The following is a 13,564-nucleotide window of genomic DNA, read 5'->3' on the forward strand; positions in this document are numbered from 1 at the left end:
GGTTGGAGAAAGGAACAATGACACGTAGCGGGGGATGCAGGACTCAAGTCGGAGAAAGGAACAATGACACATAGCGGTGGATGCAGGACTCAGGTTGGAGGAAGGAACCATGACACGTGGCGGGGGATGCAGGACTCAGGTTAGAGGAAGGAACCATGGCACGTGGCGGGGGACGCAGGACTTGGGTTGGAGGAAGGAACAATGACACTTGGTGGGGATGCAGGACTCCGGTTGTAGGAAGCAACCATGGCACGTGGTGAGGGGACGTAGGACATAGGTTGGAGATGAGAAACCATGACACGTGGCGGGAGACGCAGGACTCAGGTTGGAGGAAGTAACCATGGCACATGACGGGGGAAGCAGGACTCAGCTGTGATGTAGGGGCTGGAGGAAGGAACCATAACACGTGGTGGGTGACACAAGACTCAGCTAGAATGTAGGGGTGGAAGGAAGGAACCATGGCACGTGGTAGGGGATCCAGGACTTAGCAGTGAAGGACACAGCAGTTGGGTGAAATCTTTTGCGGTGACAGGTCCACTTTAAACCCATCAGCTTTTTGTCTTCTCTTTAGGTGTGGAGGCACCCAGAATCTCGTTGGATTCTGTCCATCATCTTCTTATTGGGAACTCTTGCCAAAGAAAGGACATCATTCTGAGAAATGTGGAGAAGCCAAGATGGAACTCTGACCAGAGAACTAGGCCAGAAAGACAAATGTCTGACATCTCAGGAGACACGACATATAAGGGGTACATCTCGGACTAAGGAGGAGCCCTCCTCACCTGGAGGGTATCACCCCCACCATGACCTCTTTACACTCACCAATCATGTGCAGCCTTCATTTATGAATATTAAGGATGAACTCTGCTCAGATGAGGAACATCTCCCACATCCTGACATCTCCACCCCCACCAGTCATACGCAGCTTCCACTAGTAAATATTAAGAAGGAACCCCTCTTACATGAAGAACACTTCCTTCCCTATGGTGACACTTGCCTTCGAACAGACAATCTGCAATATGTAACTGTTTGTGTTGAGGATAAATCTGATGAGGAAGATCTCAGGCACCTTGACTGTCTTCCCCCAGCACAGTCTATTTCCATGTACGTCAAGGAGGAACCCCTCTTATGTGAAGAACATTTCCTCCTTCCCGACCCCTCTACACATCATACAAAACCTCTTCCTACTCTAATTAAGGCGGAACCCCTCTTATGTGAGGACCATCTCCCCCATCCTAACCTCTCCACTCGTCATACTCAACTTCTTACTACCCCATTTAAGGAAGAACCCCTCTTATGTGAGGACCATCTCCCCCATCCTGACCTCTCCACTCGCCATACTCAACTTCTTACTACCACAATAAAGGAGGAATCCCTCTTACGTGAGGACCATCTCCCCCGTTCTGACCCCTCTACACATCATGGACAACCTCTTCCTACGCAAATTAAGGAGGAACACGACTTATGGGAAGACCATCTCCCCCATCCTAACCTCTCCACTCGTCATACTCAACTTCTTACTACCACAATAAAGGAGGAACCCCTCTTACGCGAGGACCATCTCCCCCGTTCTGACCCCTCTACACACCATGGACAACCTCTTCCTACCCAAATTAAGGAGGAACACGACTTATGGGAAGACCATCTCCCCCATCCTAACCTCTCCACTCGCCATACACAACTTCTTACTACCACAATAAAGGAGGAATCCCTCTTATGTGAGGACCATCTCCCCCATTCTGACCCCTCTACACATCATGGACAACCTCTTCCTACCCAAATTAAGGAGGAACACCACTTATGGGAAGACCATCTCCCCCATCGTAGCCTCTCTACTTGTCATACACAACTTCTTACTACCCCATTTAAGGAAGAAACCCTCTTGTGTGAGGACCATCTCACCCATCCTGACCTCTCCACTCACCATACACAACTTCTTTCTACCACAATAAAGGAGGAATCCCTCTTATGTGAGGACCATCTCCCCCATTCTGACCCCTCTACACATCATGGACAACCTCTTCCTACCCAAATTAAGGAGGAACATGACTTATGGGAAGACCATCTCCCCCATCCTAACCTCTCCACTCGTCATACACAACTTCTTTCTACCACAATAAAGGAGGAACCCCTCTTATGTGAGGACCATCTCCCCCGTTCTGACCCCTCTACACATCATACACAACCTCGTACTACCAAAATTAAGGAGGAACACCACTTATGGGAAGACCATCTTCCCCATCCTGACCTCTATAAACAACATACACAGCCTTTTCCTACCCCAATTAAGGAGAACCCAATCTTATGTGAGGGCCATCTCCCCCATCCGGACCCCTCTACACATCATACAGAACCTCTTCCTACTCCAATCAAGGAGGAAGACCATCTCCCCCATCCTGATCTCTCCATACATCATCCATCTACTCATATTAAGGAGGAACCCCTCTCAAAAGAAAAAGAACAATCCCTTGCACATGCTGACGACCTCCAATATGTAACTGTTTGTGTTAAGGAAGAATCCGGTGAGGAAGAACTCCGTCACCCTGGCTGTCCACCCATTACACAATCTATAACCACATACATTAAGGAGGAATCCATCTCATGTGAAGAACATTTGTCAATTTCTGACATTGATGCTAAAAAGAAACAGATGCAGAATGTTCTGCCCCCTGAACTTCACCAGCTGCCTTCTAAAAACAAGGCAGGAGGTCCTGACGGGGAGTCACATTTGGCTCTTGGTGGACAATCTCCCAGTCTCGCTGAAGGGCAGAATGGTCGTGCAACCACCAAGAAACAGTTGGAATGTATGGAGTGTGGGAAAGTTTTCCAGAGGAAGTACCAACTGGTGGAGCACCAGAGGCGGCACTCTGGAGAGCGACCTTACCAGTGCACCGAGTGTGGCAAAGGCTTCGTCAGGAGGAGCCACCTTCAGACGCACTTTAAGAACCATTCGGGGGAGAAGCCTTTCCAGTGCCCTGAGTGCGACAAGCAATTTATCCAGAACTCTGAACTCTCCGCCCATTTACGAAGGCACCGGGGAGAGAGGCCATTCACTTGTCTAGAGTGCGGGAAGTGCTTCGCCGCCAACTCCCACCTTGTCACGCACTGGCGAACCCACACTGGTGAGAAGCCGTTCAGGTGTTCAGAGTGCGGGGCCTGCTTCCGAACCAACGGGCACCTCAGCCAGCACAGGAGGATCCACACTGGGGACAAACCCTTCAAGTGCTCTGAGTGCGGGAAAAGCTTCCTGTGGAAAGGGCAGCTTGATATCCATCAGAGGAGCCACACGGGGGACAGGCCTTACGAGTGCCCTGACTGTGGGAAACGCTTCGCCGCCAAGTACAAGCTAGACGCCCATCAAAGATCGCACACTGACGAGGCTCTGAGGTGTGCCCACTGTGGGAAGGCCTGTCGGGATAAGGAGACCTTGATCGTCCATGAGCGAGTCCACACGGGGGAGAAGCCCTTCGGATGCCAGGAGTGCGAGAAGTGCTTTTCCAGCAATGCACTCCTGATGTTACACCAACGGGTTCACACCGGTGAAAAACCTTATCAGTGCCCCGAATGTGGCAGGAACTTTGCCCAGAATTCCACTTTACGTCGCCATCTTGCTGTACATAGAAGGAAAACACAGGAACTGAATTCTGTGCGGATTTTATCTTCCTGATGAAGCAGTTCGTCTGATCGCCAATAACTCACCTGGGCCAATGTGGAGTTTACACAAGGATTAGTCCTAATGCTGCTGCGGGCAAAGGAGGGGCATGGAGAAAATGAGTATCTGGGGGGCCCAATCAAGCGGAACTTTGCCTCAGATGGGCAAAGTGGCATGCACTATATTCTCAAAAGTATTGAGACGCCTACCTTTACATGCACATGAACTTTAATGGCATCCCAGTCTTTGTCCGTAGGGTTCAATATTGAGTTGGCCCACCCTTTGCAGCTATAACAGCTTTAACTCTTCTGGGAAGGCTGTCCACAAGGTTTAGGAGTGTGTCTTTGGGAATGTTTGACCATTCTTCCAGAAGCACATTTGTGAGGTCAGGCAGGGAGAGAAGGCCTGGCTCACAGTCTCCACTTTAATTCATCCCAAAGATGTTCTATTGGGTTGAGGCCAGTCAAGTTCCTCCACCCCAAACTCGCTCATCCATGTCTTTGGACCTTGCTTTGCGCACTGTTGCGCAGTCATGTTGGAACAGGAAGGGGCCATCCCCAAACTGTTCCCACAAAATTGGGAGCATGAAATTGTCCAAAATGTCTTGGTATGCTGACGCCTTAAGAGTTCACCTTAGAGCTCCGCTCTAATTCTTCCCAAAGGTGTTCTGTTGGGTTGAGGTCAGGACTCTGTGCAGACCAGTCAAGTTCCTCCACCCCAAACTCGCTCATCCATGTCTTCCTGGACCTTGCTTTGCGCACTGGTCCAAATCATTTGGTCAAGGGGGATCATGGTGTGGGATTGTTTTTCAGGAGTTGGGCTTGGCTCCTTAGTTCCAGTGAAGGGAACTCTTAAGGCGTCGGCATACCAAGACATTTTGGACAATTTCATGCTCCCAATTTTGTGGGAACAGTTTGGGGATGGCCCCTTGCTGTTCCAACATGACTGCGCACCAGTGCAAAAAGCAAGGTCCAAAGACATGGATGAGTGAGTTTGGGGTGGAGGAACTTGATTGGCCTTAACCCAATAGAACATCTTTGGAATGAATTAAAGCGGAGACTGTGAGCCAGGCCTTCTCTCCCAACAGTGCCTGACCTCACAAATGCGCTTCTGGAAGAAATGGTCAAGAAATGGTCAAACTTTCCCATAGACACACTCCTAAACCTTGTGGACAGCCTTCCTGGAAGCATTGAAGCTGTTATAGCTGCAAAGGGTGGGCCAACTCAATATTGAACCCTACGGACTAAGACTGGGATTCCATTAAAGTTCATGTGCGAGTAAAGGTAGGCGTCCCAATACTTTTGGTAATATAGTGTATTAAGGAAGGATATGATGTCATAGATCTATAAATGGCTTATACAGAACATCCAGACGAAATTTGTTTGAAAGCTACACCCAAAAATGGCAGAGGGCAAGAGCTAATCGCCAGAATTTTCTATATTTTTTGTAATAAAATATATTGCTTTTAAACTGTTGTAATGTCTATGGTGGTACCATGAAATTGCCTCAATTATTTTCCTTTACATAGTCATTCTGGGACATAGATATCGTTTATTAGTATATAACTTCTAGAAAACTTTACCTTAACCAACGGGATTGCCTATGGCCTCTTTCCCCATCGGTGTGGGAATTGGTGATCAGGTAAGTAAACCCGGACGACCAAGAAGGGTTATTTAATCACTCGAACTTTGGAAGATTTTCCCCCCCTTAACCACTTCTGGACCGGAAGGATTTGCCCCCCTTAATGACCAGGCCATTTTTTTTTTTTACGATTCGGCACTGCGTTTTTTTAACGGACAATTGCGCGGTCGTGCGACGCTGTACCCAAATAAAATTTATGTATTTTGTTCCCCCCCACAAATAGAGGTTTCTTTTGGTGATATTTGATCAGCTGTGCGATTTTTACTTTTTGGCTATAAACAAAAATAAGAGCGACAATTTTGAAAAAATAACAATATTTTTCACATTTTTTTAAATGAAATCCCCCCCCCCCCCCCCAAAAAAAAATGTAAAAATCAAAATTTTTTAACATTTTAGGCCAATTTGTTTTCTGCTACATATGTTTGGTAAAAAAAATCTCAATAAGCGTATTTTGATTGGTTTGCGCAAAAGTTATCGCAGACTAACTAAGGGAAAGATTTATGTCATTTTTATTGTTTTTGAACGAGTAATGGCGGCGATCTGCGATTTTTTTTTTTTTTTTGCGGGACTGCGACATTGCGGCAGACAGATCGGACCCTTGACTGACACTTTTGGGGGGACCAGTGACATTACTACAGTAATCAGTGCTATAAATATGCACTTACTGTAATAATGACACTGGCAGGGAAGGGATTGTGTGACACCGACACAGATGGCAAGTTCAGCTATGCTGAATCCTGTAATCTGACCCTGCCTGTCACATAGGAGATCCGCCCGCTTTGTTTACACAAGTGGGCGGATCTCACTCAATCCCCGACGATCAGGGAAGAGCGGCGGTGATCACCGCCTCTCCTCCCCTGGCCCGACTCCCACTGTTGTCTGAATACAGCGGGAGCGAACCTCCGGCGGCGAGTGCGCGCCGCCCACAAGGACAGGAGTCCAGCGACGTAGGTCTACGTCGCTGGACGATAACGAGCCACTTTGCCGCAGTACCAGCTCAATGTGAGCGGTCGGCAAGTGGTTAATGTTGATAAATGTAAAGTTATGCACTTGGGGGCTAAGAATATGCATGCATCATACATACTGGGGGGGGAGTAGAACTGGGGGAATCAATGGTGGAGAAGGATCTGGGGGAATCCATAGTGGAGAAGGATCTGGGTGTTCTGGCAGATCATAAGCTTAATAATAGAATGCAATACCAAGCTGCTGTTTCCAAAGCAAGCAAAGTCCTTTCTTGTATTAACAGAGGCATGGACTCCAGAGAGAGAGAGATATCATTTTGCCCCTGTACAGATCATTAGTAAGACCTCATCTGGAATATACAGTTCAGTTTTGGGCACCAGTTCTTAAAAAGGGATATCGGGGAACTGGAGAAAGTGCAGAGAAGATCAACCAAACTGATAAGAGGCATGGAGGAGCTCAGCTATGAGGAAAGATGAGAGGAACTGAATTTATTCTCTCTTGAGAAGAGATCAACATGTTTAAACACGTGGTTCCATATAGTGAACTTGGTGTTGAGTTATTCACTTTAAGGTCATCACAGAGGACAAGGGAGGCACTCTTTACTTCTAGAGGAAAAGAGATTTAGTCTCCAAAAATGGAAAGGTTTCTTCACAGTAAGAGCTGTGAAAATGTAGAATAGACTCCCTCCAGAGGTGGATCTGGCCAGCTCAGTAGATTGCTTTAAAAAAAAGGCCTGGATTCTTTCATAGGTATAAATATCATAACTGGGTACTAATATTTATAGGTAAAGTTGATCCAGGGAATATCCGATTGCCTCTCAGGGGATCAGGAAAGAATTTTTTCCCCCTGCTGTAGCAAATTGGATCATGCTTTGCTGTTTTTTTTTCGCCTTCCTCTGGATCAACTGCTGGTATAGGATTGTGTATATGGGATTGTATGGTTGGGTTTTCTTTACTGTTTTTTATTGGTTGAGCCAGATGGACTTTTTCAACCTAACTACGTGACATAATGTGGCCATTATATGTCATAATAGGGACATCGTATGTCGAAATGGGGCCCATATATTTCATAAAGTAGGCCATTAATAGAAAGTTTACTAACATTAATAGTAAGGTTACGTAATTATTAATAACAATTACTAATATTAATAGTAAGAGTAGGCCTGCTTTGGGGGGGAGATTTCTCTTCTGGAGAGCCCCCCCCCCACCCAGTACTCTGGACTGGAGTATGCCATGTTGCTGTCGGAAGTCCGGCTCCCTGAGGGACTAGGAAGGGGTCTTTCCTCTTTGGGAGGGGACTAAAGACCCACTCTTGCGGACTTTCTTGTGTGTGCGTTCACATACTTTTTTTTTTGGTTTACTTTAATGATTTGTTTTTGGGTAACGTGGGCACGAAAAAAAAAAATGATTTGCTTGGCTCTGGAATGGTTATACTGCCATATTGGCTCCAACAAAACAGTGGCAGCCTTGATCTTTATAAAAGCTATACAGGAACCATCATAGAATTCCTCAGGGTTCAAAAGGGTAATAGTACCAGACTGACATGCCCCCTTTATTAGAGTAGAGTTTTGCTCTGATGAAAGGGGTATATCCCCCGAAACTCGTCAGCCTGGTACTATCATTCTTTTGAACCTGGGGAGTTCTAGGATGGGCCTGCTTCTGGTTTCTGGGTTTTATACACCGATATATTTACAAAACCAGTGTGAATCATAGCTTGTATCTTTGATCCTCTAATAGTGCTTGGGATAATGCACTAGACCAGGGGTCTTCAAACTATGGCCCTCCAGTTGTTCGGGAACTACAATTCCCATCATGCCTAGTCATATCTGTGAATGTCAGAGTTTTACAATGCCTCATGGGATGTGTAGTTCCACAACAGCTTGAGGGCCATAGTTTGAGGATCCCTGCACTAGACGTTTGCACCCTCTGTCATATTGGGTCTAGCTATATATACTCAGAAAACCAGTGTGAATCGTAGCATTGTATAAAATCCAGGAACCATCATAGAATTCCTCAGGTTCAAAAGGGTAATAGTACCAGGCTGACATGCCCCCTTTATTAGAGTAGAGTTTTGCTCTGATGAAAGGGGCATATATCCCGAAACGCGTCAGCCTAGTACCATCATTCCTTTGAACCTGGGGGAGTTCTAAGATGGGCTTGCTTCTGGTTTCTGGGTTTTATACACCGATATATTTGCAAAACCAGTGTGAATCATAGCTTGTATCTTTGATCCTCTAATAGTGCTTGGGATAATGCACTAGACGTTTGCACCCTCTGTCATATTGGGTCCAGCTATCAGTGTCGGCCTTGATCTTTGTGAAAGCTGTACGAACAATGAGAAAAGCAAACTTCTAGTGCATTTTCGCAAGCACTTCATTACAGGGTAAAAGATACAAGATATACTCAGAAAACCAGTGTGAATCTTGGCATTGTATAAAATCCAGGAACCATCATAGAATTCCTCAGGTTCAAAAGAGTAAAAGTACCAGGCTGACGTGTTTTGGGGGACATGTCCCCTTTATTAGAGTTTTGCTCTGATGAAAGGGGCATATCCCCCGAAACTCGTCAGCCTGGTACCATCATTCTTTTGAACCTGGGGAGTTCTATGATGGGCTTGTTTCTGGTTCCTGGGTTTTATAAACCAATATGATTCACACTGGTTTTGTAAATATATATTTTATCTATGATCCTTTAATAAAGCTCCCAATCGCAAGTAGCCATTAGAGTGTAAGCTCCTCTGGTACAGAGACTGATGTGATTGGCTCAGTGATCTCTGTACAGCACTGTGGTATATGTCAGAGCTATATAAATGTATAATAATAATAATAATAGTGTGTGACTGTGGAGGAGGGGACATTAGAGTGTGAGCTCCTCTGGTACAGAGACTGATGTGATTGGCTCAGTCATCTCTGTACAGCACTGTGGTATATGTCAGAGCTATATAAATGTATAATAATAGTGTGTGACCGTGGGGGAGGGGACATTAGAGTGTAAGCTCCTCCGGTACAGAGACTGATGTGACTGGGGGGGGGGGGGGACACATTAGAGTGTAAGCTCCTCTGGTACAGAGACTGATGTGATTGGCTCAGTGATCTCTGTACAGCACTGCGGTATATGTCAGAGCTATATAAATGTATAATAATAATAGTGTGTGACTGTGGGGAACATTAGAGTGTAAGCTCCTCTGGTGCAGAGACTGATGTGACTGTGGGGGAGGGGACATTAGAGTGTAAGCTCCTCTGGTACAGAGACTGATGTGATTGGCTCAGTGATCTCTGTACAGCACTGCGGTATATGTCAGAGCTATATAAATGTATAATAATATTGGTGTCTGACTGTGGTTGGATCTTAGAGTGTAAGCTTTTCTGATGCAGAGACTGATTTAAGTGGCTTGGCATTCTCTATATAGGAATTGCAGCAGTAAGCTCCTCAGGGGCAGGGACTTATGTTACTTCCTTCTAGGGAAAACAGTAAACATTATATACCTTTCCACTGACTGCCAAGCAAAGACAAAAAGAAAATAAATAAATAAGCAAATGACTCCACAGCCAATCAGAAATTGTGATAAAGAACAGCCCTCCAGATTGAAACACCAAGAGAAAACCAAACTGGAGCCCAGATAGAAAAACAGTTTATTGGTCCTTGGACACCCCCAACCACCCGTATCCAAATTCATTCCTGCGGATTAGTATGAGTCTTCTGATGCTTCATAAGGGTCCATTTCAGTGTGAAGTTCCGCCCACAATCTGTGCACTGAAACGGTTTCTCTCCGGTGTGAATCCGGCGATGTTTGTCCAGGTTGGATTTGTGCGAGAAGCTTTTCCCACAATCCGAGCAGCAGTATGGCTTCTCCCCAGTGTGAACACGTTCGTGCTTCATCAGATTGGCCTTCTGGGTGAAACGTTTCCCGCAATGTGAGCAAGGGAAAGGCTTCTCCCCAGTGTGAGTCCGGATGTGCTTCACTAGAGTCATTTTGTCCTTGAAGCTTTTCCCGCACTCCGTACATGGGAAGGGTCGCTCACCAGTATGTCCCTTTCGGTGTTTAATGAGAAATGACATCCGCGTGAAGCTCTTCCCGCACTCCGGGCAAGCGAAGGGGCTCTGGCTGGCGTGCATTCTCTGGTGATCTGCAAGGTAGGAGCGGCGGGCGAATGGTTTCCCACACTCGTGGCACAAGAATGGCTTTTCGGCCCCATGCACCACCTGATGGTCAACAAGACTGGATCGGCGAGTGAATCGCTTGCCACAGTCGGGACAGGAAAATGGCTTCTCACCCGTATGAGATCTTTGATGTTCTGCCAGAATGGATTTGAGTGTAAAGCATTTGCCACATTCGGAGCAGGAGTATGGGCGCTCACCGGTGTGTATCCGCAGGTGCTCAACCAGAGATGACCTCAAAGTGAACGATTTCCCACACTCTGAACAAGAAAACGGCCTTTCCTGCCGGTGAAACTTTGCATGCTTTACCAGATTGGACCGCTGAGCAAAGCACTTCCCACACTCAGGGCACAAAAACGGCTTTTCCCCTGAATGAGTCCTCTGGTGTATGATGAGACCCGAGTTATAGGCAAAACATTTCCCACACTCCGAACACGAGAGGGGCTTTGAGCCTGTGACGTTCCTCAACATGTTGTTGACATTTCGAGGAAGAGAACGCTTATTCTCCGAGCCAGGAAATATTTCTCCTCTGTGAGATGGCTCCTCCCAATTAGAAGTATCAACAGGTCCTGGGGAAATATTCGGGATAGTGGGGTTTTCTCCTTCTTCTGGTATATCGTCACCTTCTAGCTCATCATCTGAATAGGTTTTCAGAACATTGTATTCATCTGCAAATTATAAAAAATAAACTTTTTAGTGAGATACATGGGAGGAGGACACAGGAGATGGTAAAGATTGGGGGGATACAGGAGATGGTGTAGTGTGGGAGATACAGAAGGAGGAGATGGTGCAGTGTGGAGGACACGAGAGGAGGGCATAGGAGGTGCATTGTGGGGGATACGGGAGATGATGCAGTGTGGAGGATACGGCAGATGGTGCAGTGTGGGGGATACGGTGTGAGGACACAGGAGATGGTGCCGCGTGGAGGACACGGGAGATGGTGTCCTGCGTGGAGGACACGGGAGATGGTGCAGTGGGGGATATGGTGCGAGGACACGGGAGATGGTGCAGTGTGGAGGACACAGTGCAAGGACACAGGAGATGGTGCCGTGTGGAGGACACGGGAGATGGTGCAGTGGGAGATATGGTGCAGTGTGGAGGACACGGTGCAAGGACACGGGAGATGGTGCAGTGTGGGGGATACGGTGCGAGGACACAGGAGATGGTGCCTTGTGGAGGACTCGGGAGATGGTGCAGTGTGAGGGATGCGGTGCGAGGACACGCGAGACGGTGCAGTGTGGAAGACACGCGAGACGGTGCAGTGTGGGGGATACGGTAAGAGGACACAGGAGATGGTGCCTTGTGGAGGACTCGGGAGATGGTGCAGTGTGAGGGATACGGTGCGAGGACACGCAAGATGGTGCAGTGTGGAAAACTCGCGAGATGGTGCAGTGTGGGGGATACGGTAAGAGGACACAGGAGATGGTGCCTTGTGGAGGACTCGGGAGATGGTGCAGTGTGAGGGATACGGTGCGAGGACACGCGAGATGGTGCAGTGTGCAAGACACGCGAGATGGTGCAGTGTGGAAGACATGCGAGATGGTGCAGTGTGGAAGACACGCGAGATGGTGCAGTGTGGGGGATACGGTAAGAGGACACAGGAGATGGTGCAGTGTGAGGGATACGGTGCGAGGACACGGGAGATGGTGCAGTGTGGAAGACACGGGAGATGGTGCAGCGTGGAAGACACGGGAGGAGATGGTGCAGCGTGGAAGACACGGGAGGAGATGGTGCAGCGTGGAAGACACGGGAGGAGATGGTGCAGCGTGGAAGACACGGGAGGAGATGGTGCAGCGTGGAAGACACGGGAGATGGTGCAGCGTGGAAGACACGGGAAATGGTGCAGCGTGGAAGACACGGGAGATGGTGCAGTGTGGAAGACACGGGAGGAGATGGTGCAGCGTGGAAGACACGGGAGATGGTGCAGTGTGGAAGACACGGGAGGAGATGGTGCAGCGTGGAAGACACGGGAGATGGTGCAGTGTGGAAGACACGGTGCGAGGACACAGGAGATGGTGCAGTGTGGGGGACACAGGAGATGAAGCAACATAAAGGACTTGGCAGATGGTGTAGAGGTTAAATATTATTAAGGTTTTCTGTATTTAGTGTTTTTTACTCACCTGTACTGATCTCTAGAGAGGTTTCCTCCTCCTTACATGGTTCATCATACATTAGGTACATCTCATCCTCTTCTTCTTCCTTGACTTCAATTTTAAAAGAAATCACATCTTCTGCCTACAAAGATAATCGCGTTTAGAAAAAAAAAAAAAAACGCCACATTTTACAGAGCAGAGTGGAGTAACTTTTCTGGGACTCTTCGTGCAACCAACCTGATCATGGTAAGGAATGGTGTGATCTTCCTCGGTAGAATCCCGGGAATACAGAGGACGGGGACATCTCTCTGGAGGGTTCCCATTACTGGATCCATCTGTAGGAAACACACACACTGACTGAATACATTGTTTCTATGTGTTTATATCAGAGGATGGGGGGTCTAGGTGAATCCTCAATACTCTTCTCTCATTTACAAAAAATTAAAGTCTCCTCTTACCCGGTGATGTGAGGGGCGGCTGATTCTCCATCATGACGTCCTTGTAGAGATCCTTGTGTCCTTCTAAATACTCCCACTCCTCCATGGAGAAATAGACAGTGACATCCTGACACCTTATAGGAACCTGACACACACAATGATACAGTCACCATCCAGACACATCCCTTGTCTGTTACTGGATAATGTCCCAGAATTCCCGGCACCGCTCACCTCTCCCGTCAGCAGATCAATGATCTTCTGGGTGACTTCTACTATCTTCTTATTGTTTCCTTCAGATGTCAGGGAGGGAGGTGGAGGGACTGTGATGGTTACCTGGCCACCAGATTTCACAGGAGGAAAGCTCTGTATTGAAACATGAAAAAAAGTGATGCAATTTTACCCTACTGATCCCTCCTCTCCTCTCCGGTCAGGTCTGTGTTTTATTATTAGAGATAAGAGAGATGTCATGTGACCTCCCAGAATCCTCCTCACCTCTCCAGTCAGGTCTGTGTTTTATTAATAGAGATAAGAGAGATGTCATGTGACCTCCCAGAATCCTCCTCACCTCTCCGGTCAGGTCTGTTTTATTATTAAAGATAAGAGTGATGTCATGTGACCTCCCAG

General features: G+C 47.4%; 1 protein-coding gene and 1 long non-coding RNA gene across 2 annotated transcripts in view; both read right to left on the reverse strand.

Moving 5' to 3' along the window:
- The window catches only part of LOC309564377 (uncharacterized protein), a 166,714-nt gene that overhangs the window by 53,175 nt on the left and 99,975 nt on the right, over positions 1 to 13,564 (reverse strand). Inside the window, exons 4-6 of the mRNA XM_082269004.1 lie at positions 12,741 to 12,838; positions 12,531 to 12,645; positions 9,935 to 11,078 (exon numbers count right to left, since the gene is read on the reverse strand). Of these exons, the coding sequence (XP_082125130.1) occupies positions 9,935 to 11,078; positions 12,531 to 12,645; positions 12,741 to 12,838 (1,357 nt within the window). The remainder of the gene's footprint in view (positions 1 to 9,934; positions 11,079 to 12,530; positions 12,646 to 12,740; positions 12,839 to 13,564) is intronic.
- On the reverse strand, positions 1,198 to 2,257 carry LOC309563036. The gene is made up of 3 exons (XR_014225698.1): positions 1,680 to 2,257; positions 1,406 to 1,427; positions 1,198 to 1,321 (listed from the first exon to the last, which is right to left on the reverse strand). It is a non-coding gene; the product is annotated as an uncharacterized lncRNA (long non-coding RNA).

Source organism: Pelophylax lessonae (genome assembly GCF_965119305.1).
Source record: "Pelophylax lessonae genome assembly, chromosome: 9".
Taxonomy (NCBI): Eukaryota; Metazoa; Chordata; class Amphibia; order Anura; family Ranidae; genus Pelophylax; species Pelophylax lessonae.